The following is a 26439-nucleotide window of genomic DNA, read 5'->3' on the forward strand; positions in this document are numbered from 1 at the left end:
TGCAAAAACTGCCCCTGAATTCAAATTCAGGTGCTGGAGAAAACACTTAATCTGACACTTAATTCACAAATGTTACTTCTGGATCGCAAGTTTCTCACGGAGTCCAGTAATTCCAAAGCAAATAATGATAAATCGGCAAATTCAACTTTTAGAACTAGCTTTGATGTAAGACACATGGTTATGCCGAGGTAAATTTAGAATGGCACTGAACTACTGTGTTCAACACCAGAAAAACCAAAGGTAAGGAGGACTGGATTCTTCCTATAAACTATTACATCACATCTAAAACTTGTTTTATGAAGTAATTCTTGGTACTAAATCAATCATATTCAGCTAAATAGACTGTATAATCATAGGAACAATGAAATTCAAACATTGCGGCTGTTTCTTTTTTCAGTTATATTAAATATGTACAGTGTATCACAGGCATCTAAAACTGGCTTTTCAAAGAGAGGTGCCTCACGCTTTTCCTCTTAAGTATCTGTTTAGAAAAGACAGTAGAAATAGAAGATGATTTCACTTCCAGGTCACTGGCACAAACTGACAGTGATTCCAATTAAGTCAATAGGTGATTGCCACTAGTTTAGATGGCCTGAAAAAGAGATTAGGCAAACTGATGCATTTTTAGTCCGGTTATTAGCCACAATAGTCCAATGGCACCTCTACGTTCAGAAGCAGTAGTATATCTCAAAAATGCAAAGTTGCTGGAAACAGAAAAGAGCTGCTGCATCTGGGTCACTGCTGGAAGAAACAGAAAACTGGAAAATATGGATACACCAGTGCAGTGTAGTGGTTAAGAGTGCTGGAGCATGACCCAGGAGACCAGGGTTCGAATTCGTGCTCAGCCATGAAGCTCACTGGGTGACCTTGGGCCAGTCTCGGCCTAAGCTCGCAGGGCTGTTGTAAGGATGAAACAGGGAGAAAGAGAGCATATATGCTGCCCTGAGCTCCTTGAATGAAAGGCAGGGAAAAAATGTGAGCTAAATAAATAAATAAATTAATAAATATTGGCCCCAATCCAGCAGGTATAGTGATTCACTGATCGTATGCTGCCAAGGCAAGTCAGTTCCCTTATGGCTGAATAAACACAGCAACTAAAGGTGCTATTCTAAATTTTCAATTATTGTTAGTCATAAAATGCATCATTTGCAAATCATGCTTTGCCTACATTACCATGAGTGGACTTCAGGATTCTCCCCAGCACACTGCTGTATTCTATTCATTCCCTTGAAGCACAGTGCAGTTTTCTTTCAAAAAGTCAGTGAGCATGCAAGGGAGTATTCTCAAATCTGCCACAAATCAGGATACTGCCCGATTCCAGCAGTAGAGATTAAGCTCCTCACACTTTAGCAGAACTTCACTGCAATTTAGAAGGGGCTTATCAAAATCACCCCCATTGCTCAGCATTTGCTTCTTCCAGTCCTAAGCCCTTTCGGGAATTCAGTCAGCTAGCACAAACATTGGAGATCTTATGGCTTGAGCTCCAAGCTGCAATCTCTGCAACCAGCTTCTCGGGGGCGCTACGTCAGTTTCTTCATTCTGCGGTTTTGTTTGTCAATATTCATGGTGGCTCGATCCACAGAAGAGGTGATGCCATCAAGGGCTTCGTCCTGCCTTTCCAGTTCTGTCTCCGTTTCCAAGGCCAGGCTCTTGAGTTTCCGGAGAATCTGTTCAGAAAAGACACCAAGATTAATTTATCAGCAACACTTGGTTAAAAGCTTTGCCAGAAATTAGCAGAGTCCCCACAAATACCCTGCAAAATCTTTCAGATTCTTTACTGCGGGGTGAGGAGAATAGAAAAAATACACTGTTAGAAGAGACCTAGAACTTATCTAAAATCCCAAATAATGTATTCCTCTGATTAATGGGTAAGAGGGCTGTCTTCCACCATGGAGCGAGTGGATGTATGCATGTGAAACCAATCTGCTGATTAATTTTTTTGGGCTGGATGAGGCAGCATAGATAGGGAAATTCTGTCGATAAAGGATCAATATCAGAAGACTGACAAGACAAGGGTCTTCTAGTCCCAAACCCCTATTATTTCAATGTATGACACATACAAGATACGGTGCTAAATTTCAATTATTTGTGATAGGCACTGATCTTCACAACATTGCTTTCCAGAAAAAATGGCTCGTTTTTGAACATGTGTGCAGGTATGCAGGGACTCTCTCACATAAACACACACACGGTTTTATTGTTGCTTGTACCCAGGCATCATTAACACACATTTCAACCTTAACAGACAGTATTAAAAATTATTAGTATGTGAATTTCCTATGTATGCCAAAGTAACTACAACTATGTAACCAAAGTAACTACAACTGTGTACAGTGAGGTTTGCTTCCAGTCAAGTGTGCCTATGATTTCCTAAAACATCAATTCTATTTGTTCTGCCTTAATAACATTTCCATCTGCAATGTAATGACCAACTGAGGCATAGGCAACATCAGTAAAATAAAAAGGGAGTAAAATAAAAATCCATTCTTTTTTCCAGCAGCTGACAACAGCTGGATTAAATCCTCCTCTTTCAGCAGCTTTGCAGCTAGGGCTGCTTTGTGTGAGAATGAGGTTTGACTCTGAGGTTGGGCCAAGTTGGGGGAGAGAGAAAGAGATGGCTATTTTGGTGGAGTAAAATGATGACAAGATGTCTGGTCATTGAAGCCTGGGCTCAACCGGTTTCCTAAAAGATTCAATGCCCTTTTAAAAAAATCAAACTCTAATTTGGACAGAGGGATTACAAATCAAAACTGAAAACCTCATTTTACTGTACAACATGATAGCATGTATTGGGTAATCAGCTCCCCAAAATCTGATAATCTGTCATTAACCAAGGAAACTCTGTTATGCAAACCAGCTAATTATAGACATTCAACAAGTGTCCCCATTTAGCCCCAAAGCAGCATGATCCAATTAAAAAGCCTTTCAGGGAAAACATTGCTGAGCAGCTTCCTTCTCCGTGGCACTGAACTGCATGCATCTATTTCTTAGCACAACACTTTGTGCACTTGTCCAAAGGCAATTCATTCCCACTTTCTCAGTATCCATCTATACGGTCATGGAGTAAACCATGGTATGGTCTGGGTTGTCAACATGTGAATTGCTCTATCAACAGCTGCACACATGGGCACCAGAATGAGTTTCTACATTCTAGCAGGAGAGGACAGTACCTATCAACACTCATCATATGTTCTGTGCATCCCATTCTCTCATTTCTTGGAATTTCATTGCCTCTGATAAAGGAAAAACTCTCAGCAGGAAGACGCCTAATGGGTTTTAAGTTGCTAATTTGCAGTGATCCACCTCTAACTGGATTAAAATTGAGATGTGCCCTTTCTCAGCTACTCATACCTGTTCATCGGCCCTTCCTCCAACGACAGACCAAGGTAACATTCTCTATAAAGATTATAGGACTTCTCTGCTAAGACAACTAGAGCCCACTGTTGGAAGTTTGGGTGCAACTCAGCTTGGAAAAAGGGGGTTTAGAAATAGAGTGGAAGGCTAACCTTTTCTCTGACATCATTTCCCCATTGGCATCTGGTTGGCCATTGTAAAAACAGGATGCTGGAATAGACGGGCCATTGGCCTGATCCAGTAAGCTCTTCTCATGAGCCCAGGAAAGTCTTAGTCAAGCCCTTGATAGCCACATTCTCTGGAAACTTGCATTCTTTCAACAAACCCCAATCCTCCTCCTGTATCTCATGAGCCTGAGCCAAAATTGGACTTAATTATTGTAAGATTAGGGTAGATTGGTCAACCAAGTATGTGGCACTGACTCAAAGTACTACCACCATTTCTGCTCTAGCGGAATACAGCTGGAGTTCAAAATCTAACAAGCTTTTACTGTCATAAGTAAAGGCTGCATTCTGCATGCAGGTCCAGCACGTGAAGAAGCAACAAAATTCCTCAAGCTAAACGTCCTACCTCACAGGGGATTCTGCTTGTTTTGTGCCAGAATTCTTCCTTGAGGCTGGGGGGGGGGGGGGGAGGAAACCTTCACATGGGTTCTAAGGAGAGGGAGGCTCTGTTTTGTTGGCAGGAAGGGAGGGAATGTGTAACCAGAGTACAGGAGGCTGGACAATTATGAGCCAGGAGGTCAAGAAGCAGGAATGTCGGGCAGATAAGAGGCAGAGGCAGTGTATGTGGTAGCTGTGAGCTGGAGGCCACATTAGTTTGAATGAACTATGGTTTTTTGTTTTTTTTTAATAGAGCTTGCATTCCATTTTGGTATGCATTTTTATGCTGAGTAATTCTGATTTGAAATAAGCAAGTATTTACACTTTCCTTCCCTCCTGCTCCTATGTTAGAACTAGCCAGACCCTGGCTGGGCAATACAAACAAGTTAACCCATCTCCCTTCTAGACATTTACTCCATGCTCCACAAACCACACAGCAAGAAAGGAGGGAGTCCCTAGTTGAAAAATGGGAGCATGGTAAGTCTGCGGCGGACCAAGAAGCTGGGCTGCCCACCCTGCTATCAGCCTGAACTGATGCTGACGTACCTGTTTGAGTTCCTGAGTTTCAGACTCTGAAACCACCTGCTGTTGCTTCTGTAGCTGAGCCTGCTGGCTTCCTCCTGCTCCTCGCGAGGAGGAGGGTGTTGGTCCAGCTTGCACTATGTTTCCTATCAGTCCTGTTGCTGCAAGAAGAAGACGGCAGGTTGGAATCCAGAAAAACAAGAGCACTTGACATATTTTATTTGGAAAAATCCAAAGCTTTCTATTCATTAGGGTAACCATTTCACATACCATGGATACAACTGTACATTGATAAAAATGTAGGCTACCCAAAGCAGCAACCCTATATTGAGCCCATACCCATAGCTGTCAACGTTTCCCTATTTTAAAGGGAAATTCCCTTATTCCGAATATGATTCCTCGCAATAAAAGGGAAAAGTTGACAGCTATGCCCATACCCCACACCCCCTCCATAATGTGAAGGACTTTTCACCCGGGGGGGGGGGCGTTGATGGACACCTCTTTGCCCAGGCTCCATGTCACCAGCTGATGCCGTTGTGGCAGCAAAATTCTCAGAACCATGATGTCAAAGTCAGCTGTTCCTCGGAGTGGGAGATCTTGACACGGGGATTACATTAACACATTTGTGTGCTAAAGAACAGGCAGTTCTACAGACTTGCAAAGGGCTGTGCGGCTTTCAACCAGCGTATTCTTGCTTAAAGAGGTGGGGAGGAAGATAGCAACACAGTGACATCTGCAGGATTAAACATGCTATTAACTGCAAACAAGACTTCATGTAGCAGATGGAACTGGGTTTGGCGAGGGTGGGGAGGAATCAAGACTTGCTAAGCATGGGGGTTACTCCCTCCATGCAAGAGCTTCCCATAAGGTGTCAGAGTTCACCACTGTTGAAAAGGGAATACTGGATGAGAGACCTTCCGTCTGCTGCAGAAATATAGTTTTCATATCCTGAGGTGGCAATGGCCTGCAATTGCTTGCTTAGGAAAAACTTATTCATGGCCTTTCCTGTAGGGCAGCGTGCACTAAAGGAAAATCTACAAGGCTTCCTGCAAAGGCAGAGGTCACCTTCTGATTTACCACTCGTTGTGCATTATTAGGCAAGCGCACTGGGTGGCTTGCATTCTAAAAAGTGGGTTGTGACTGGGCTGGTGGGAAGAGGCCAGGGGTGAACAACTAGCAGGGATGGATCTGAATAACTAGATGAAGGTTTAATAGGCAACATGCATAAGTAATACATGTGGACGACACCACAGTGCTCACTTATAACTTCCAAGCTAATGTCCACATGCTATCTGCCTTTGCCATAGGTGGATAGGACTTGGAGTACATGAACAAGCCCAGAGTACAAGATCCTGTAGGAGAGATGGGCGCTCCCATTTCTGGAGAAAGGGAAACAGGAAAGGGGGGGCGCAACTTCCATCCTGGCGCAAATCCCACAAAACAGCCCCTTCCCCTCTCATGCCCAAGACTCATCTTCCTCTTGGCATTTGGTAAAGGAGGCCCAAGTTGTCTGTAGCCTATTGCAACTCTGAACTTCCCTCGCTTTATTATTTGGAAAGCTGCATTAACTTTTCTCTTAACGTCAGTGCTGATGCCCTTTTACTCCTCTCCCTCAGTGCTGATTAACCAGCAGGGTGCAGATCCTCTGAAAACCACTTGCAAAGGCAGTCAGCTAGCCAACCTCAAAACAAAAATGTAAGCCAGATGATATTGGGGCTCCCGGAGTGAATCCACATGGTAGCACGCAGGTGGCCACTCCTGAAACAGCAAGCCACCTGTGGTTTATTTAAAGCGCTGGCTCCTATCATGGCATCTGATACCAGCTAAATGTGGCAATTAAAGGGCATTATTTGCAATACAGATAGTTGCAGGTGCTTAGCACCAGAAGTATCTCATTCTTGAAATGCTCTGACTAACCCCCCCCCCCAACCTGTGGTCCTTGCTGGAAGGGAGGAGGACAACAACACATTTTAGAGGAAGCTGCCACTGCCATATAGCATCCTCCACCACCCCGACAGCTGTGGGGCAACAGGCCAGAAAGTGCGTCGGAAGCTGAAGCTCGCTCTTGGTTTCGAAGGACCCATGCCAAAACGTCTGGCCCTGTGACAGAGCCTGCTCCACTGCTCTGGATTGTGTTACTTAATGTAAAAGGCAGACACAAAAGCTACAGCTAAAAATAAAAGCTTCTAAATCCCCACGGGAGTAATTACTGCAAACTCTTAATCCCCTGGAATTATTTGGTTATCGCAGCATTAGCTCCTGAGCTGGGACCCAGGCAGATCTGCTACAAGAGAACCATTCATACCGGTATAAATTTAAACTTTGTCTGAAATCATCAGCTTGTGCCCAGTGAATCAAACTCCTGGTACAGGTGTAACACTGTAATTTCCACAGTAACACACTGGCTGAAACTTGTTTCTGTGTGTGCTAGGGATGTTCTGCAACTTCCCCTTTCAGGTGCCTCTCCCAAAACTTTAGCTGCTTGGTATACACTGCTTTATAAGAATAAGTTCAGGATGGGAAGCAGGCACACAGACGATGACTCAAGTGCGGGGAAATATGGCAAGTGCAGGGCAGCACCATACTGGGACAACTGTGAATTCTGCTGGAGCTCTGGTTAAGTTAGGGTAGATGGTGATCTCACATTCTGAGTTGCTGAGCTGAGAATCAACACAGATCCATCACAGTCGCTGCTCTCCGCATAAAATTCATTCATGCCATCAAATTTGTTATACCTTCCTAAAAAGAGGTGGCAAGTTTTGTCTAAGGCAGACAGTGGACCCAAATTGGAAGAAGACATATACTCAAATTTTGTTCAGTGTGGCTTCTACAAGGTTGAGGAGTAAGAAGATATCACAATATATGCAAACTTGCTAATACTGTTGGTAGGCATTTCACACCTTTTTTTTTAAAAAAAGGATACACAAACATTTGAGATGTACATGTGAACTTGCAATGTGCACATGCTGCAAACTTGTTTCTGACAATGTACATTTTCTAGGGAAGTGGAAGTGCTGTGGCTCCCTACCATGTGTACAGACAATATGTATATGCTTTTCCCAGTGTGTACAGAAGCACCAAGTTAAGGAAGATGCTGTATCTGACGAATGATTGGTAGCCTCAAATGTTAAGAATACCGAAGAACCTCAAAACTTTTATTTGAGGCTAAATTCTATCAGAATCATAACAATACAATGGTTTTTAATTCCTTCCACTTGCCTCGTTTCCTCAAGCTCTGCACCTATCATCAATAGTTTTGATTTATTTTCACAAATATGAGAGCAACAAGGGGAGGCTCAGGTTCATTCCCCAACATCTCCAGAAATCTCAGGGAGCAGGGCTGGGAAGAACCTCTGGGCAGGACTATGGGAGGCGCTGCAGGTAGCAGGAGCAGACAACCATCAGCTGAACGAAGCGGCAGCCTGATTCAATACACGGTGCCTTCATATGAAAAGTATGAAAAGTGGCGTGCGCAGCAAAATTAACTACCCTGAGCAATATGGGGCACACCTTCCTCCAGAGTCTCTAGGTTAGTGTCTCTCAATAATTATTCAGTTCTAGGGAATTCTACCTTGGAATAAAGGCTGACCAGATGTCCCAGGAAGCCACAGTGTGGTGCAGTGGGAAGGAGGGGTTTGAGTCTCAAAGAGTCAAGGTCAACTCATCCTTGATCATGAAGCTCACTGGGTGGCATTTGGCAAGTCATTCTCTCTAGTTTGGTGTTCGTGTACGCATATTGTCCTATTGGTATCTGGCAAATCTAATTTGTGCTTACACTGTGGCAACAGGGAGAAGGGCCACAGAACACGTGTTTGCATAAAAAGGTCCCCGCTTCAACCTACAGCATCTTCAGGAAGAGCTGGGAAAGACTGGCGTCTGAGCTAGCTGGATCAATAAGCTGACTTTGGTATAAGCCCAGACCCCAGCGTCCCCCCCCCCCCCGGCTGCAAAAGCAAGCAGACACCTGGATTCTGGAAGGGAGGAAGCAAGACAATGAACCGGAGCACCCAAGCATCCTCATCAAATCAAGTTTTGACAATGCCAATGCATTTCAGCTCAGGTGCAATGCTCCTTTCTGGGAACTGTTCCATGAAAGTGTCTGCCACTTCCAACAAGAAACCTATGGCTCAAATGCCCTGGGATATTCCCAGACACAAGGCTTTTTACAAAGCCGAAAATACTTTTGAGATATTTCCTTGACGATTTTGCTCACTGCAGTTTAAAGCAGGTTGCAACAAACAGGTTGTGCCATTGGCCCGAGGAAGACAGGACCTGAAGCAGAACCATCCGTGACTTTTTTATATTAGACAGTCGAAGGATAGACATACATGGCTCTTACTATTAATAATAGCAATAACGACAACCTGTGTAGCAGGTTAAGGCAAAAAGAAGGACCTCAGCTTCCAGAGGTTTAAGATTACTGGTTTAAAATGCCAGAGAAGATTGAATGATAGCAATTTGCACCTAAAATTGTGGGCCTCTTGATTCTGACAGCTGAACAAGTCACTTTGGTAAAACGAAGTGCTCTCTCAGAGATTATGTTCAGCTAAGAGGCAAGTGCACACAATTCATGCTATTCAGTTTGATCTCAGCCCACCATTCAACAGACAATAGCTAGTTACAAGGCAGCAATAGTATGCCCATGCGTCACTTCATACAGGGACTCTACAAGAAGTCTCTGAATTGCCTTGATCTGTGAATAAAACAGACAGATCTACTTGCTTCCTCCCTGCTCTACCACTTTAGGAAAATTAATTTTTTGTTTATGTAAAAAGAGATGGAGAAGAGAAAACACTGGCGGGTAAGATGTGGTGGTAGACTACCATCTAGTGGCGGTGCAACGTCAATGGCAAAATAATATAGAGAATGAAAGAACAAGCAAGATGACTAGAGCAGCTTTTGGGGGAATTGCAAAAAGTCAAAATTTCCACCACCTCTTGCTTTCTGTTATTGATGTTTCCTACTTAACAGTAAAAACACTTTTTGGTTGGTGTGTAAAAAATAAAACTGACTGAAATATAGAAGTAGGAAAGAGGAGAGAGTTAAGATCCGGACCACAAAAGAAGTTCTTTATGTAACTGCAGTTGTCACATCAGGAACTAAACACCAATTTGCCAGGATGTAGCTCAGTGCTTAAAAAACCAGCAGGTTGTTTTTCCTCTGAGTTGTTAACGCTGACATTTTACCGCCAGGTGCCTGGGAGTTATTTCCTTTAAAATTAATAAGCTTTTCCAAGCACTGGACCTCAGCGACTGGTCAACAAGAGAACGTTTTAATCCCTGCAGAAATCTAATTTTAGCATGGGGCACAACAGAGCACAGCTTCTTAACAGATTGGCTTGAGATTGCATTGTATGTTTTTGAGTGCTGGAAAATTCTCTTAAAACAAAGTGTTTGCAAAAGGAAGAAACACACAACCAAAGACTAAGATGCACAGGGTCTTCTGTAATATAACCCAAATGCTGTGCTTAATTGTTCAAAACAGCCTACCCACAGTTCCAAAATTTGGAATTTCCATAGAATACTGTAATTAAGACAGGAAATGATGGAAATGATAAAAAGAACACACAGGAATTTCACGGAAAGATGTGTTGCATTATGGTAATAGAAGCCTGGAGATGTAGATTCCATCTGGTCTTGTGTGTGCTGTGGAATGGGTTTTCATCACCCATATTTGGAGGTACTAGTTAAAATGGGTCTATATGTAAGGCTATCTGTAAGGTTTAGCAATCTCCAGTTTAAGCAAACTATGAAAGGAGGACATTCATTCAATGAGATTCCTCCAAGATTATTTCAGTAATGTCCCAGTGGTCCTCTCTTGCATCTAAAACTGTACTGCAGAACTACCAGAAGAATATTATTTGCATGGGCTAAGGAGGAGAAAACATTTGAGAACTATCAATCAGCAAATTCCTAGTCCAAATTCTACTGCAGCCATAAACTCATCAGCAATTGCTGATTTTATGCAAACCTGCCTTAATGCATTGTTGTAAGAATTACTGAGATGATGTATTTGAGGTGCTCTGAATACTCTTAAAATCCTCTTAAAATGCCATGTATTATTATTGCTAATACGTGTTCTCAATAAATGCACTAAATTTATTTAACAGATGGTTAGTTCTGTTGATTAATATGCAGGATTAGTGATCATCTTCCTTCTGCCCTTTACCTGCTTGCCAAATGGAAGCGCCAACATCTTCCTGATGAGTCTTCCTTGCCCCAGCAAATGCCAAAGCATCTTCCATGAACTGTATTTTCTTGCTGAACTGCATCTCTAAGATGGGGATGGCTTCCGGCATCTTTGCTGACAGCAGCCGATAGCTGATGTCTGGTTTCCCAATGAACCTCTGGCGGACGCTTATTTCATATGGTGTATGAACTTTGACATCGTCTACATCCTTCTTGTCAAACCAGTGAAGGAGCTGAGAGTTGGAATCGCTGATCTCCAGGCCAGAAGCCAGGAGGGCGAGTTTGCCTGGCTTGACGTTGGAATCTGTCCTTTCAGTGATAATAACTGGGATTCGCAATATTACTCCATCTTTGTTTCCAGAATCAGAAACGGCAGGGATTTCCTTTGGCTTTACATTTAATGGCCCCTTCAAGAGTTTGCTACCAAATGGCCACCAAGCAGGAGATTCCAGTTCTGACAATAGCCTAACAGGAAGAAACATACAGCATGATCAGAAACAGAAAGCTATATGGGCATCTCACACACTTTTCCTTGAAAAAGTGTGTTTCAGCAAAAGAAACAGAAACTGCCTAGCTGGATCTGACTAAGGTCCAGCTACTCTAGGTCCAGCATCAACCTGCAAGATTCTCCTAGAATACCCCACATGCAGGGCATGAAGGTGATGGCCACTCGCTTTTTTGTCCACAGCACTTCTACAGTGGTGCCCCGCAAGACGAACGCCTCGCAAGACGGAAAACCCGCTAGACGAAAGGGTTTTCCGTTTTGGAGGCGCTTTGCAAAACGAATTTCCCTATGGGCTTGCTTCGCAAGACGAAAATGTCTTTCGAGTTCCTGCGGGTTTTTTCCCCTTCCCCCCCCTTTTCCTAAGCCGCTAAGCCGCTTATCAGCTGATCCGCTGATAAGCCGCTTAACAGCTGATCGCTAAAAGCCGCTAAACCGCTAGTAGCGCTAATCCGCTAAGCTGTCAATGGGCTTGCTTCGCAAGATGAAAAAAACACTATACGAGGCACCACTGTATCATAGAGCTAATAGTTGCCCTCCTTCATTAGCATTTCTATTCCTTTTTTTAAAGACATTTAAGCTGCCATCCATCATCACATCTTTTGGTGGAGGATCTGTAAGATAAAGTAAGCTGAGAGAGCAACTTGCTCAAGGCCGCCCCGCCCCCCAATCCAACAAGCTTCACTGATGAACTAGGAGCCAAATCTCTATGAAGTCCAGCATTGGTTCTTAAAACAAAACCTTATTCTTCCAAGCACCTGTCCTTAAAACATACTTCCATCACAAAGAGCAGGCACAGGAAATTCAAGCACGTAGTGAAGAGAGAGCAATACTTGTGTATACACCTGGGCTTGCAGGCTACTAAGTCTACATCTACCACTGACTGAGACTGCAAACAGTTGCCTGGAAAAAGCTCTGGAATTGAAAATCAATCTGGAAGCAGGTTGTGCTTTAGGGCTGCAAACATTAAGAGGCTGCATCTGTAACTATGCATTCCTAGTTGCACAACTCAAGAGAATCTCTCTTGGTTTGGCACTGTAAACCTAGTCATACAAAATACTGCCTTGGTTTTGGAATCTATCCTTACCATTTATTTTGGTAAGCATTTGTTAAGCATTACTGGAATATTCAAGTCCAGTCTAATGCGCCATTTCCCCTATGAGGTTGTTAATCATCATGTATATTGGAGGCCTGAAATCAAAGATCAGTATGTGAAATTCAGTTGGCAATCTTCCCCCTCTAATGCCCTGCCTAAATCAAAGAGCACCAAACATTTTTGCCTGCCTGTTCTGTATAGTGGGGGTGGGGGGAATGCTATAGGGCCATGAGAAGGCTGCATCTCCTTTCGAGCTCTGAAAACTGCAGTTTGTTTTTAGTTAGCTTTTAGTCTATAGTCATTAGCCAGATTAAGCTTTTATATATTTAATCTTACAGTGGTACCTTGGTACTTGAACGGCTTGGCTCCCGAACAAATCAGCTCCTGAACGCCGCTAACCCAGAAGTGTTCTGGTTTGAGAATGTTTTTCAGAAGCTGAATGTCTGACACAGCTTCTGCGGCTTCCAACTGAGTGCAGGAAGCTCCTGCAGCTAATTGGAAGCCGTGCCTTGGTTTTTGAACAGTTTAGGGGTCCAACAGACTCCCAAAATGGATTAAGTTTGAGAAGCAAGGTACCATTGTATTATAATATTTCTTGGGAGGTTTTGAAGCTTTCAAGGATGACTGGTAAAATCGAACAGCTCTGTGAGCAAGTGAAGATATCCTCCTCTGACTTGGAGAGGCGAGCAACACCAATCAGTAACAACACCTAATTTTCTGAGTTGCTTTAACATTCGTATCTGAGTTCTGTATGGTTTCCCAGGATTCTTTGTGAGGTTTTCCCTTTTCCCACATCTAATCTCTCACCCTTCCTTTCGTCTTTCCCTCAACTCTCCTTGTTCTGGGCCTTCTTCCTATCCAGTTTTTCAGCTCTGTTTCCCTACCTCTCTCCCTGCCAAACAGCAACTGTTGTCCTTAGGCCTCGGGACAAGTTTTCTCCCAAGCTAACTTTTATGACACATGCCTCTTGGGAATACCTTTACTGTGAGAAGTTGGAATGTTTATGAATGCTCCATGACATCACAGGTACTCAGCCAACTGGGGATGGGAGGGTCTATTCACAACAACCCTTGAATGTTCTTGTTATTCTCATTTTACACATGGTGAACCACAGCTAAGAATTATTTGTCAAAAGCCCAAGTTACATCATATTCTAGCAAATGTTCCTGTTTGGAAACTGGTGAGTCAGGCAGCAATTCTGAAGAAGGAAGCTAGCCAAGAAGGTTGAAACCGAGAATTTCTTTAATCTTGAATAATCCAAATTAAACCTGTAGAACCACAGTTAACCTCAAATCAAAATTAAATTAATTAATTTGGAGATTGGAGATTGCTCAAGAACACAAGGAAATAAAGGTGCAATCACTGTAAAACATATTCAGCTTCCACTTGACGGAAAATGCCAGTTGTTTCCGATTTCAAAAGCCAATTAAAAATCTCACCAGGGGGAGAACTTTTTTTAAAAACCCAGAAAGGTAGGAAGTCAATTCAGTGGGTAGATCTTCTGTGTCTAACAAAATAGTTCTCAAACTACTACCAAAGAAATGCATCAACAGAATTCTGCTTTTGTTATAGATATGTCTGCAAGTATTAGTTTCTCGGACTCAGAAAACCTTTCCTTGCGTCCTCCCAGTCTGGCAACAGACTCAGAATGGCCCCTTGTGGTATGATTGTGGAATTACTCCTGAAAGGTTACTCAGCTTCCACTTCACTGAGGTAACACACAAACTATTTTCCGATTGGCCCCTTTGCACGACATCATCCAGGTGAGACTCTGGCCTGTTACGAATACCTATCCTTCCTCTGGGAGCTAACATCATCCAGTGAAAGCATTTTGAATCTGGCCAGTCCTTTGGTTCGTCTGCCAACCCAGCCACCGACTCCTGAAATGGGCAAGTAACTTCTTTCTTCACTGTTAAGATTTTATTCCTTTAAATTAAAAACAGAATGCCTAGTTCCACAGGCACAATGGAGCTGTGAGCTTGTTTCTCCAATAATACCTTACCTACACCATGTGGCAAATTGCTTTTGAAACCAAGAGGGGGTGGGGGACACAATGAGAAACAAAAGCAAAAAAAATCAAAGTGTTTGTATAAGATCTAAAAAAGTGAGCCTAAAATAGTTTTCATTACGGGCCAAGCTGATAAGTTGGCTCTCTCTTGTCTGGTTATGTACATATTCAGCTATGTTTTCCAAAACTTTGCAACCAACCAAACCAGGAATTTGTATTTTTTTTATTTTTTTAAAAGTTTAACTGTGGGCCTGCTGGATCACACAAAGGGATAGTACAGACTACCATATCTTAACCTAACAAGCAGAGATACGAATTAAACTTTGCCTGTGCACAAAACCCATTCACATGAGCCATGATTTAATAAGGAAGTCTCTAATAAACCATAGTTTCCTACTTTGTTAAAATAAAGAAATTGTGGTTATCAGCTTTGGAACAAGCCAGGATATTCAGTCACATTCAATCCACGGTTTACTATTCTGACTTTTTCTGAAGCTGTTAACCACTGTTTCCTGTTCTGGACAAACAGAGAACTATGGCTAATTGAAGACTTTCTGGTTTGTTTCCTCACAAAAGGAAGGCAAAGGACTTGAGTGTGCAAGTAAAAGAATCATTCCCGTGTCAGTTGTGTGTTACCATACCTGTCTGCTACATCCATCTCTGACTCAATCTTGTCCAGCCCCTTCATGATGTTATCAAACTGTTCCCCCTGGTGCTCAAGCACCTTTGCAGTGTCTTCTAGCCGTTTCTGAGATCCCGCCAGCAAGCCAGTCAGCTCTTGTCCCTTGGATGTTTGGGAGCAAATGGCCCCGGCTGCAGCCCCCTCGGAGGAGAGCAGCTGTTCCCTCCAAAAGTGCTCAAGGATATTGAAAACAACATTTCGGTTGGGCTGAAGGGAACTGAACCAGTGCTTGGTGCTCTTTTCCAAAATAGTGAGGGAACTGAAAATGAAGTTGGAAGATTCCTTCTTGATCTCACTGATGCCAGAGAGATGGAAGTCAGCCAGGAGCTCTCCAGATTTGTCAGCTGTAAATCTGACCGAAATGGGTGTCAGGCAGAGTTTGCCAGAAATCCATCGTTTCTCAGAGTTGATGTAATAGGAGCAGGGCCACGTGTGGATACGAATGACCTCATTCATCACCTTTTTGCTTGTGTCTTCTTCCTCAAGGCAAATGGAACAATCAATTTCTAAACAAGGAGCAAACAAATGATGTAATTCACGATTCACAACAAAATGACATTTTGACCATTCTATCATCTGTTTTACTGTAAAAAAACTTGCTGTGAAATTATTCCCCTGCTTCCCTAATTTTTGGGTTTGGACTGAAACATACAATCCAAGACTGGATTGAAATTTCAACCGACTAATCCCAATTCTGAACCCATTAATACCAAATCTGAACAAGGACCAATTGCAATATGCAGTCTCTCAGATGAACTCAGAAACTAGCATTTCTCAATTATGAACTGTAATAGGTTGATATTTTGGTATGTAAGCATGGTGTTATTTATATGAGAAGATGCCTTATTTGAAGTAAAACTATTGGTCTACATAGCCCAATGACTGGCAGTAGCTCTTCAAAGCCCCAGTGAGACATTAATTTCCCAGAACTACTACCAGAGAACTTTTTAACAACTGATGCCAGAGAGTAAGCCTGAGACCTTTTGTAAAATGCTCTATTGATAAAAAAGAGAAAGATGGTATTTTTGAGAGACGAGAGTTGTGATTATAATAGAACCTATAAATATCTTGGCACAGCTACCAAGTGACATTTACCTTTTCCATGCTGCGTAGTAGGAAGCAATTAGGGAGGCACCCATATAGACAAAGGCTACTGGTTTTCTTCCCAAGCTATGTGGTAATAACTGTAGTAATTATGTCACACCTGAGTTGATTACATGCACAGACATCCATTCTATTACTCAGTGACCGTATCTGATAAAGGGTGTCAGTTCTGCATTTATCTACTTAGCATGTGAAAAGCAAAGCAAAGCAAAGTGTGTTCACTGCTGTACTTGGTTGTCAAAATTTGGACAGCCCCAATTCTTAATATAAATTTGATGTGCTGATAAAGCACACCAGTAATCAGAACTGCAACACTCCCCTCTGCTATCTGAGTCATAGAATGAAATCCAAACCAGAAAATAACTCTGTGCTCCCAGACACTAACCCAAGGTCTTTTATTCCCCCTCTCTTGCACCTGAAAAAACCCTGCTAGGGCTATATCACAGGTAACAAGGATGCTGTTGTATCAGTGACTCCAGGGGCCAGGGAAGAAAGGAGAGAGGTGCTTAGAGAGAATAAGATATAATCTGAAACCTCCATACTGCTGAAGCATCAGCAACTGAAGCATCTGGAATTTGGGGTGCTCATAGGGGAGTTGGAGGTTCTGAATCCTGGAGATGCAGAGAGGGATTTCACATAATCATAGAATTGTAGAGTTGGAAGGGTCCACCGGGGTCAACTAGTCCAACTCCCTGCAAAGCAGGAATCTGAGTCTCATGCTCTACTGACTGAGCTAGTGCCTCGGTGAAAGAGATTCAGACTCCTTTGCACATCAACTGTTGCCATTTGGAATACAATGGGGCTCAATTTAGCCCAAGAATTAACCAATCTAGTAATCTTATTTTTGAGGATAGTAGTTCAGTTTGCTGAGCCCGGTTCTTAACTGAACCAAAGAGACCTTGCTCATCACTACACTTATGGTGTCTATTAACATTAAAAATAAATAAATAATTTAGTGATTTATTTCTGATGCTTATAATCACAAACAGCCCCACATGGATGCACAAATAATTCTGACCACAAACTGTAATGAAGCCTAATATGAACACACACACCAAAATTTTCTCTAAAAACATAAATAATTCTCCCACATCTGTAGTGCGTCAAGAGGACCTGATGTAAAGTCCTTCTAAGTACAGGCAACACAATGCTTTGCGTTAAACCCAAAAACATGACAAAAAGGGGCAGAATTGGGTGCTTGCAGACTTTTTCAATGGTGTTTCAAATATATGTGATTTCACTTAAACACACGGTGCCTTGGAACATAATAAAAATATTAACGAAACCTACGTAAATGGGGCGTTGCCTGTAAATAGATGATTTAGTCTAAACAGCCATATCAATAGGCATCAGACAATATAAGCAAGACCCAGAGAAGGGAATGAGTAGTGCTACAACCTTCTTTCTGCTATAGATACAGGAGGATGGCAGACCATTATATGGCATTGCCTGGTGGGTTATATTATAACCCACAAAGAGATCAAAACCTAACATTAGTTGCAGGATGCCATCTCCTGAGAAAATCAAGAGAGAACTGCTAAAAAAACAACTCAGAAAGACAAAAATTGGCAGAGAACAGAATGAGATCCTATAGGATCAAGGCAACAGAACGATGCCATGTGGCACACTCTTTTAAGACAAAATATATTTTCCACAATATTTCTTTTCCAGTAAAGCATGTCTGGCACTAACTACTACCATTTCAGCACTAGATAAGAATGTTTTTATCCTCCTAGGCATACAGGCAGCTTTAATAGTAGTGTTGTAATCTTGGCTTTAGGGTGTGTTTTGAGTAATACTGATATTGTGAATTGTTTAATGTTTTATTGTATTAAATGCACTGTACTGTAAATCACTTTGTGACTTTTAGTATGAAGCAATATACAAATCTAATAAATCAAAACAATATTTTATTGTGTGTTCGCTTCTCTTGCTTTTACTTGCCTTGTTCTGGTGCCAACACTCATTATTAAGCAGAATGTAGGCTAGTACGATGTACACAAGTTTTAGAGGGTTAGCTGAGTTAGTGTGTTGCATAAATACAAGTGTTGTGGCACCATAAAGACTAATAGTTTAATTATGGGATAGGCTTTCGCAGACTAGTCTGCTTCATCAGATGAAGCACTATCCTGACCTTTAGTAGAATGGAGTAAAACACTGGAGATAAATTAAAAGCAAATCTCATGTCTCAAATGAATGCTAAATGGTGGGCCTTAGGTCTAGAAAAGCTGGCAGCAGTTGCTTTATACCTTAAGTAACATACAAGGGTAGTTGAAAAATATTTTAACTGACATGAAATAGATCAGATCAAGCCTGTGTAGCTTAGCATTCTGTTGACAACACTGGCCAGCCAAATGCCTTTGGGAGGCTAAAACCTACAAAACATGCCATGAAGGCAACAACCCTCTCCCCCGCCCCATATTTTGTGTTCAACAGTAATGTGCCTCCACATGTGAAGGTTCCTTTTAGCCAGCGTGGCTAACAGGCACTGAGAAATCTCTTCTTTGTGAATTTGTTGAATCGCCATCTAAATCTAAGCCAGTGGCCATCTCCTCTTATGGAAGCAAGTTCTATAAATTGACTATGTGCCGTGTTACATGAAAAAGTATTTCCTTTCATCTGTCCTGAATCGCCTGCCAATTTCAGTAGATCATTCCAAGCTCTAGTATTATGAGACATAGGGGTAAAAAGTGCCTGTCCATTATGGAAAGTCCACTGTATTCTTTCTCCCACATGAAGATTCACAGTAAGTCAAGGCTAATAACTGGGGCTCTTCAGGCAATTATGTTATTATATCTGCAATTTGTTAGCCACTGCCTAGCCTAATAAACAATTTCAAGGCCTTGCTTGTTGCCAGACACTGAATAATTATGTCATGAATAATAGTCTATTATAAGCTTTTGATTGATCATTATGAAAGGCTACATGTCACTGCAATTTACATGCTGTGCTCAATGAAGATCTAAAATGACATTTATGTTTCATATGGTGCCCATTAATTTAATCTACACAAGTTTGCACAGTGCAAGCTATTATCTGAGTTGCCAATATGAAAAAGAAAATCTTCCTGTTGTATTCTTTTATTGCAGTTCGATGCCACTGATCCAACTATGGCTTACAATGTTAAATCCCCTTGGTGTATTACAGTTAAAACCAAACCAAACCAAACTGTGGACTTGCACACAACTGAGTGTAAAATAGTCTCTTTTTCTATTTTGTATATCAATTAATATTTTCGGCTGGGACTAACGGGTGGGACAGTATGGTCAAGGGCATTTTGACATTATATGTAATATAAAAATGTCTTAAGTGTTGTTGCTATCATTTGATAAGAAAGGCTATTGCCATTGTTAACCTCCATTAGAGGCAGGTCCACCCTCTGGTAACCTTTAAGTACTTTGTGACCTACAGGGGTGTTGGTCTTTGCAAATGAATCAAAGTTGTTCAGAAGAAGGAAAAACATTTTGATGATGTATGCACATCTCAGAAGAGGCAACATTTCAGAAGAGACATTCCTTGGAGGAGGTATGGGAGAGCAGAGGAAAGCTTATTTTAAGATGCTTTGATTTAAAAAGAAGTAAATAGAACATAAACTATTCAAAACAATGCAAAAGTCACAACAGCATTTTGCGGAATAGACAGCAAGCTATTTCTTCAAGGATCATCAGCTTCATGGCATGTTCCATGATATCTGATCGCCTATTATTTGACCATCATGCCGATTCTAGAGGCAAGGTTTTCAGGGGGTTTAATGAACTATTTTAACCGGAAGCACCTAAACATAATCCATTAACAAAACCCTGATGCCCTAGTCACAAAACAATCCTGAGAACCCCAAGCAGAAAATAATACTTAAGTAAATGAAAAGGTATAATGACTGCCTGTAATTATTACATAAAACATAGCACAAAATTCTGGAAGAGAAATCTAGTCTTCAATAAACAAGACTATATAATTCTTACACAGAGAACCTGTTCAAATAATGTCAGTCCTGGAGACATCGAAACATACACAGGAGACTAGTTCACGTACGTATTATTCTTTCCCAGAATGAACACAAAAAAGAATGAATGGTCCATCACACATAATTGCCAACAGAGGTTCCAGCAAATGTAGTCTTTTTCAATAGCCAATTCATATTTGGTTTACAGTTGTCATTAGAGAAATCAAGTGCTCAAAAAACAATATACATGTGTCTCCAGCCCAACAATCATAGCCATTTTGCCTTCTATAAACAGTGTTTCATGCTGTTATGGTTTACAAGCGCACACACAAATTACTTTGCAAGATATGTTTCCATACATATGTTACTATGTTGTTCCTAACGTTACCTTCTCTGGATGTTGATTCAGACAACCATTTTAAGGCTGTCATCCCTGAAATTTTCACGTCCCTGAGTTTTCTTTTGATTTCAGAGTCAAACAAAAATTGAACAATCTCTTAGAAGCAGATACTTGCTAGCCTTCCAGTAACACAAGGAAATTAAGAGTCTCTGGAGAATACTGGATATTATATACTCTTGGCTCTCATGAGTCACTGTTCATCTGTGAGCCAGTTACCATTTGACTAGTCATGTTTTCATATTGCAGAACCTAGTATACTATTACTATCCCAGGTATCACATGCAGACCGCACTACAGCTGATCACTCATGCAAAGTGATCTTAAAGGTGTCAGGTGAGCCATGCCAGATGAGAAATCCTAAATGCCATTACTCTATGTCTCAGAGGAGGACATTGGGACTACCCTAAGCAGATGGCTTAAACAGGAAAGTTACACCAAAAGAAACAAAAAATGCATTGCATTCAAACTGAGACACTGCTAACAGAGATTCTCTGGAGGTTCCATGGAAACATCCCTGAGCAGAACAGGGTTTTTAAAGAATGCCAGACGTGAAGCTCTATTTTTCATGTTTTCACCCAATTAACTGCAAGAGGTGCTCACAAAGGAAGTAGCCATAGAATCTCTTGTCATCAGTATCTCAGCATTAATGAGTTACAAGTTTGTTTTACAAAACTAAAGCCTGCCTTATATATTACAGTGGTACCTCGGGTTAAGTACTTAATTCGTTCCGGTGGTCTGTGATTAACCTGAAACTGTTCTTAACCTGAAGCACCACTTTAGCTAATGGGGCCTCCTGCGGCCGCCGTGCCGCTGGAGCACGATTTCTGTTCTCGTCCTGAAGCAAAGTTCTTAACCCGAGGTACTATTTCTGGGATAGCGGAGTCTGTAACCTGAAGCGTCTGTAACCTGAAGTGTATGTAACCCGAGGTACCACTGTATACACAAAGATACGTAACAGCAGCCCAACAACCCATTTAATTCCAGGAATGCTGCTTCCAATGGGAACTGGGAAGCAGTAATAGCTATGTGGGCTATCAATCTACTATTATATGCATCGGCATATAGGTAAGGACCATTTTGCATGTGTTAAAAGCACATAAGCATCACTGCAAACCAGGAAGTGGCAGTAAAAGGGGGCATGGTTATATGCACTCCACTACCACGGGTGATGACCCAGAATGCAACCCCTGTGCAAATCGTGGATTGCCTGTATAATGTATAGCTTGGTCATAATTATTACCCACCCAACTCCTGGTTTTCTAAGAATCGGTGCCTTTCAATTTAGAATAAAAGAATGCCAGAGGAGCAGCCCTGCTAGGCCTGCTGTGGAAAAACAAGAGGCCGGGACCCAACTGAAGGTTTAGACGTTTGTTGTAACATGTGTTTCTATACCTGCATCATATTGTGTGTCATCATTTTGTGTGTCTACAAAAATCATGTTGCAATAAATTTGAGATAACAGAGAACTGTTCGTCATGTAGGCCTAAATGGATAGTTCCAAATCATTCAGTTCCATAGTAGTCAGGCGGCCATATCTTTTCAATGAACAATTACTGAAAAGCCCCTGCCACTTTAGAGCTCACATATTCCTGGGGTATTATTTGTTTGTTTGTTTGTTTGTTTGTCAGGTCACAGAACAGATCCAGGCACTCTTGGAGGAAACAGAAATTCTAGATCCATTTCAAACAGGGGTTAGGCCGTTTTGGCACAGAAACTGCATTGCTGGCCTCGCATGATGACCTATGTTGGAGGAGAGACAGGGGAAATGTGTCCGTGTTAATTCTCATTGACCCTTAGTGGTTTTTTTATACCATTGACCATGGTATTCTTCTGGAGTGACTGTCCAAGTAGGGGTGAGTGGCACCGCTTTGCAGTGGTTCCAGTCCTACATGGATGGTTGTTTCCAGAGGGTGATACTTGGGGAGTGCCAATAATAATAATAATAATAATTTATACCCCACCCATCTAGTTGAGTTTCCCCAGCCACTCTGGACAGCTTCCAGCAGAATATTAAAATACAATGATACCCTTCAACGCAGGGTTCCTCAGGGTTCAATTTTATTTCTGCTTCAGCACGTTAGCAGTTCTGACCTACCTTAGAAGTTTGATACAAACACGCAATAATAAATGTGATTCACTTTTTTCTAAGAAATAATGTTATTATTAGATTCAAAGCACTAGACAATGTTTACCAGGTACAGTGTTATCCATACTCCGTTGTTTACTGTTAAGCAGTCTTCACCAACCTGATGCCCTCCAGATGTTTTAGACTATAACTTCGATCAGCTGTTCTGGCTAGGGCTTATGGGAGTTGCAGTGAAAACACCTGCAGGTTCTCCAGTTGGTGAAAGCTGCTATAAAGCAGTAATGCTTCACCCTCAAGAAATGGGGAAGAAAACAGGGAAATAAACATTCCCCTCCAGGGAAGTAAACACTTAATCATCACAATCCACACATTCATTTCTTCTTATATGCATAAAAATGTAAGACTGTCATCATACAGCCCCCATTGGATGATTTGTCATGCCGAATCACAAACCTGGATTTGCATGAAGAAAAACCCATAAGGTCAAGAAAAGTAAGTTGAGTGGTTGCACAGGGTGGGAAGGGGAAGCTCAAGGGAATTAATGTGAGGGGAAATAGCAGGGGATTGGCAAGTGGAGTGAGCAGGGGCACATTTCTAACCAACCTTCATTATTACCAATCCTAGGGTGAGTGACAGCATAAAAAGATCACATGAAAATACCGCTAAGCCACAGTGGATAAAACACATCACTAAAACACCATATTAAAACAATTATTACTAAATATGCTGTTGTATAGTGGAAATGCCTGGGCAAATAAGTACAGTGGTGCCCCGCAAGACGAATGCCTCGCAAGATGAAAAACCCGCAAGACGAAAGGGTTTTTCGGTTTTTGCGACGCTTCGCTAGACGATTTTCCCTATGGGCTTGCATCGCAAGACGAAAGCCCATAGGGAAATCTCGGGGACCTTTTTTTAAATGCTGGCGGTGGGGAGCAAAGCCTTTTCCCCCCCTCCGGACTTCAGAAGAGGTCCAGGAAGGCCGGCGGGGGCGAAAGGCTTTGCTCCCCACCGCCAGCATTTAAAAAGCGGTCCGGGATAGCAGGGAAGCGCTTCCCGCTATCCCGGACGGCTTTTGAAGGCAGGCGGGGGGAGCAAAGACTGGGGCAGGCGGAAGACTGGGGCTTTTAAAATGCTGGCGGGCGGCAGCGAAGCCTTCGCTGCCGCCCGCCAGCATTTTAAGATCGCCCCGACAGCGGAAAAGTCTTCTGCTGTCCGTGGGCAATCTTAAAATGCTGGCGGGCGGCAGCGAAAGCTTCGCTGCCGCCCGCCAGCATTTTAAAAGCCCCTGGGACTGTCCCGGGAAGGCAGGCGGGGGGGAAGCAAAGACTTTCGCCCCCGCCAGCCTTCAGAAGAGGTCGGGGGACAGACTGTCACCAGACCTGGTCTGAAGGCGGTTCGGTTTCCATAGGAACGCATTAATTGATTTTTAATGCATTCCTATGGGAAACCGTGCTTCGCAAGACGAAAAACTCGCAAGACGAAAAGACTTGCGGAACGAATTAATTTCGTCTTGCGAGGCACCACTGTATGTGTTAAATTGGCACTGAAGAGAAAAGACAGGTATCAGTTGTACTCGAGATCACAGGTCCCAAAAGACACATAAATGTGTGTGTGAATGGATAGCACATTTTCCACATGGAATTGCTTTCACTAATACAAAACAAAAACAAAACATGAAGCGTACATTAACTAGCATTGACAATGAGTGGCACCTCTATAACCCTAACAAGTGTATGTTTTAATTTTATTAATTTAAGGGGGGGGAATTACAGCAAGCCTACAGCTTCCACTCATTTACCTTGTGCCCATTCAAAAAATTAAAAAGGTTGCAGGGCTACAGGAAAAATGACTTGTGCAAATCCACTCACCATTGAGCCCACTGTGTTTTGACTATATGCAATTTTGGCTTTAGACATGATCCCTGAAATGTAACTCCCACGTATTTGCAAAACTAAGCAGGGCACGGTGTGGTTTCAAATTGGATTGGGGGCCGAGTGTTGAGATTTCTGCATTGCAGGAATGGCCCTTGGGGTCCCTTCCAACTCTATGATTCTATGAATATCACTTTGTTAATTCTGGTCCAGTTCTCCATTCTGTGCGTCATTATCATTAAACTTATTTACATCTTTAGAGCTACGCTATGTCTCTTACCCACTTTTGATGGTGCCATTGCTGACCTTACTTCTCAACAATTAATTCTGCATCTGCTCTTCTGTGTATAGATTTCTTACATTTTTATCTTCCAAGGATCACTGGGTAGTGTACACGGTCTCTTAGGGGTGGAAGGACGCATCTTGTTATTCTATGGATCTATTATTATTATTATTATTACTACTATTATCAGGACCGGATTTAGGTTTGATGAGGCCCTAAGCTCCTGAAGGTAATGGAGCCCTTTATATGTTCTGCTGTCCTTTGTCAACAACAAATTGTCACTGTTTTTTGTGTCAAATACAGTGGTACCTCTGGTTGTGATCAGCCTCTGTTCTGGAGGCCTGTTCGCAACATGAAAAGAGCGCAACCTGCAGCGGCGTGTCTGCACATGCGCGAGTTGCAATTTGCCGCTTCTGTGCATGTGGCAAAAACCGGAAGTAACCCTTTCCGGTACTTCCGAGTCGCTGTGGGATGTAACCTGAAAGAAGGTAACATGAAGTAAACTAACGTGAGGTATAACTGTTTATGATATATGGTAATTTATGCATCTAATGGGTATCTAAAGCCATTTGCACAAAACAATATATGTATTTTATCAAAGTAATTGTTGAACTGAAATACAATTAAGAAGTACATAGAATCATAGAGTTGGAAGAGACCACAAGGGCCATGGAGTCCAACCCCCTGCCAAGCAGGAAACACCATCAGAGCACTCCTGACATATGGTGGTCAAGCCTCTGCTTAAAGACCTCCAAAGAAGGAGACTCCACCACACTCCTTGGCAGCAAATTCCACTGTCGAACAGCTCTTACTGTCAGGAAGTTCTTCCTAATGTTTAGGTGGAATCTTCTTTCTTGTAGTTTGGATCCATTGCTCCGTGTCCGCTTCTCTGGAGCAGCAGAAAACAACCTTTCTCCCTCCTCTATGTGACATCCTTTTATATATTTGAACATGGCTATCATATCACCCCTTAATCTCCTCTTCTCCAGGCTAAACATGCCCAGCTCCCTTAGCCGCTCCTCATAAGGCATCGTTTCCAGGCCTTTGACCATTTTGGTTGCCCTCCTCTGGACACGTTCCAGTTTGTCAGTGTCCTTCTTGAACTGTGGTGCCCAGAACTGGACATAGTGAAATTTATGGGGGTGGGGGGGGAGTGGGGCCCTAAGCTATAGCTTGTTTAGCTTATACGTAAATCCAGCACTATTACAGTATATTAATAAGTTTGCGTACCGCCTTTCACTCATAGATCTCAGGGCGGTTCACAGCATAAACTCAACCATTCTGTAATATACAGTATATAATGAAGGTTCCCACACACGACTTTGCCAGTGTTGAATAAATAAATAAAAATACGAAGGGGCCAAGCTTCCCTGGCCCGTGTGAGGGGGGGGGGATTTCCAGAGGGCCTTGCTGGGCCCTCCCCACAGCCAGGGGTCGGCGGGGGCTCACCCGCTTCAGGCAACAGGGGGGCGTTTTCCCTTCCCCACACCTCCTCCGCCCGCCCCCCCGGTCCCCGAGAAGGCCTGCGAGAGGGAAGGAGGGATGGAGGCAACCTCAGCGGCAGGTGCGGGGAAGGCCGGGTTGGGGGGGTGGCGCCCCGAAATCACCTCAGAACCCGGGCGAGGCCTCGCGGAGGCGTTTACCTTCTACCCTCAGCCCACTTTCTCGCTTCCAAAGCCCCCGGCGGCTGAGGAGAAGGATCTGAGGCGAAGGAGGAAGACGAGGAGGAGGCGGGGCTTACAAAAGGGGCGGGGCTGCGCCGGCTTCCCCCCCCCCGGAAAGTTCGTTGGGCGCGCCT

The 26439-nt window shown here is 42.7% G+C and overlaps 1 protein-coding gene across 8 annotated transcripts; it reads right to left on the reverse strand.

Annotated features, from left to right (window-relative positions):
• SNAP47 (synaptosome associated protein 47) lies at positions 1–26405 on the reverse strand. 8 transcript variants are annotated; one of them, XM_081882580.1, is made up of 5 exons: positions 26285–26405; positions 14914–15460; positions 10647–11131; positions 4503–4639; positions 1–1667 (listed from the first exon to the last, which is right to left on the reverse strand). In XM_081882580.1, the coding sequence occupies exons 2-5, from the start codon at positions 15408–15410 to the stop codon at positions 1521–1523; spliced, it is 1266 nt and encodes a 421-aa protein (XP_081738706.1). In that variant the 5' UTR covers positions 15411–15460; positions 26285–26405; the 3' UTR covers positions 1–1520. The 8 variants fall into 8 exon arrangements, with proteins under 8 accessions (XP_081738706.1, XP_081738707.1, XP_081738711.1 ...); XM_081882581.1 differs by having other exon boundaries at positions 26303–26385; XM_081882585.1 differs by having other exon boundaries at positions 14914–15430; positions 26285–26373.
• Between the last annotated feature and the right edge of the window lie 34 nt (positions 26406–26439).

Source organism: Podarcis melisellensis (genome assembly GCF_964234715.1).
Source record: "Podarcis melisellensis genome assembly, chromosome: 12".
Classification (NCBI taxonomy): domain Eukaryota; kingdom Metazoa; phylum Chordata; class Lepidosauria; order Squamata; family Lacertidae; genus Podarcis; species Podarcis melisellensis.

Bases quoted from the DNA above. Each gene is read 5' to 3' on its own strand.
- SNAP47 (XM_081882578.1), bottom strand. From the start codon at position 20,432: ATGACAGCCTTAAAATGGTTGTCTGAATCAACATCCAGAGAAG. The intron at 15,431-20,389 runs GTAACGTTAGGA...GCCTTGAGGAAG, and splicing joins TGAATCAACATCCAGAGAAG to AAGACACAAGCAAAAAGGTG. The intron at 4,640-10,646 runs GTAAAGGGCAGA...TTCTTCTTGCAG, and splicing joins CGCTTCCATTTGGCAAGCAG to CAACAGGACTGATAGGAAAC.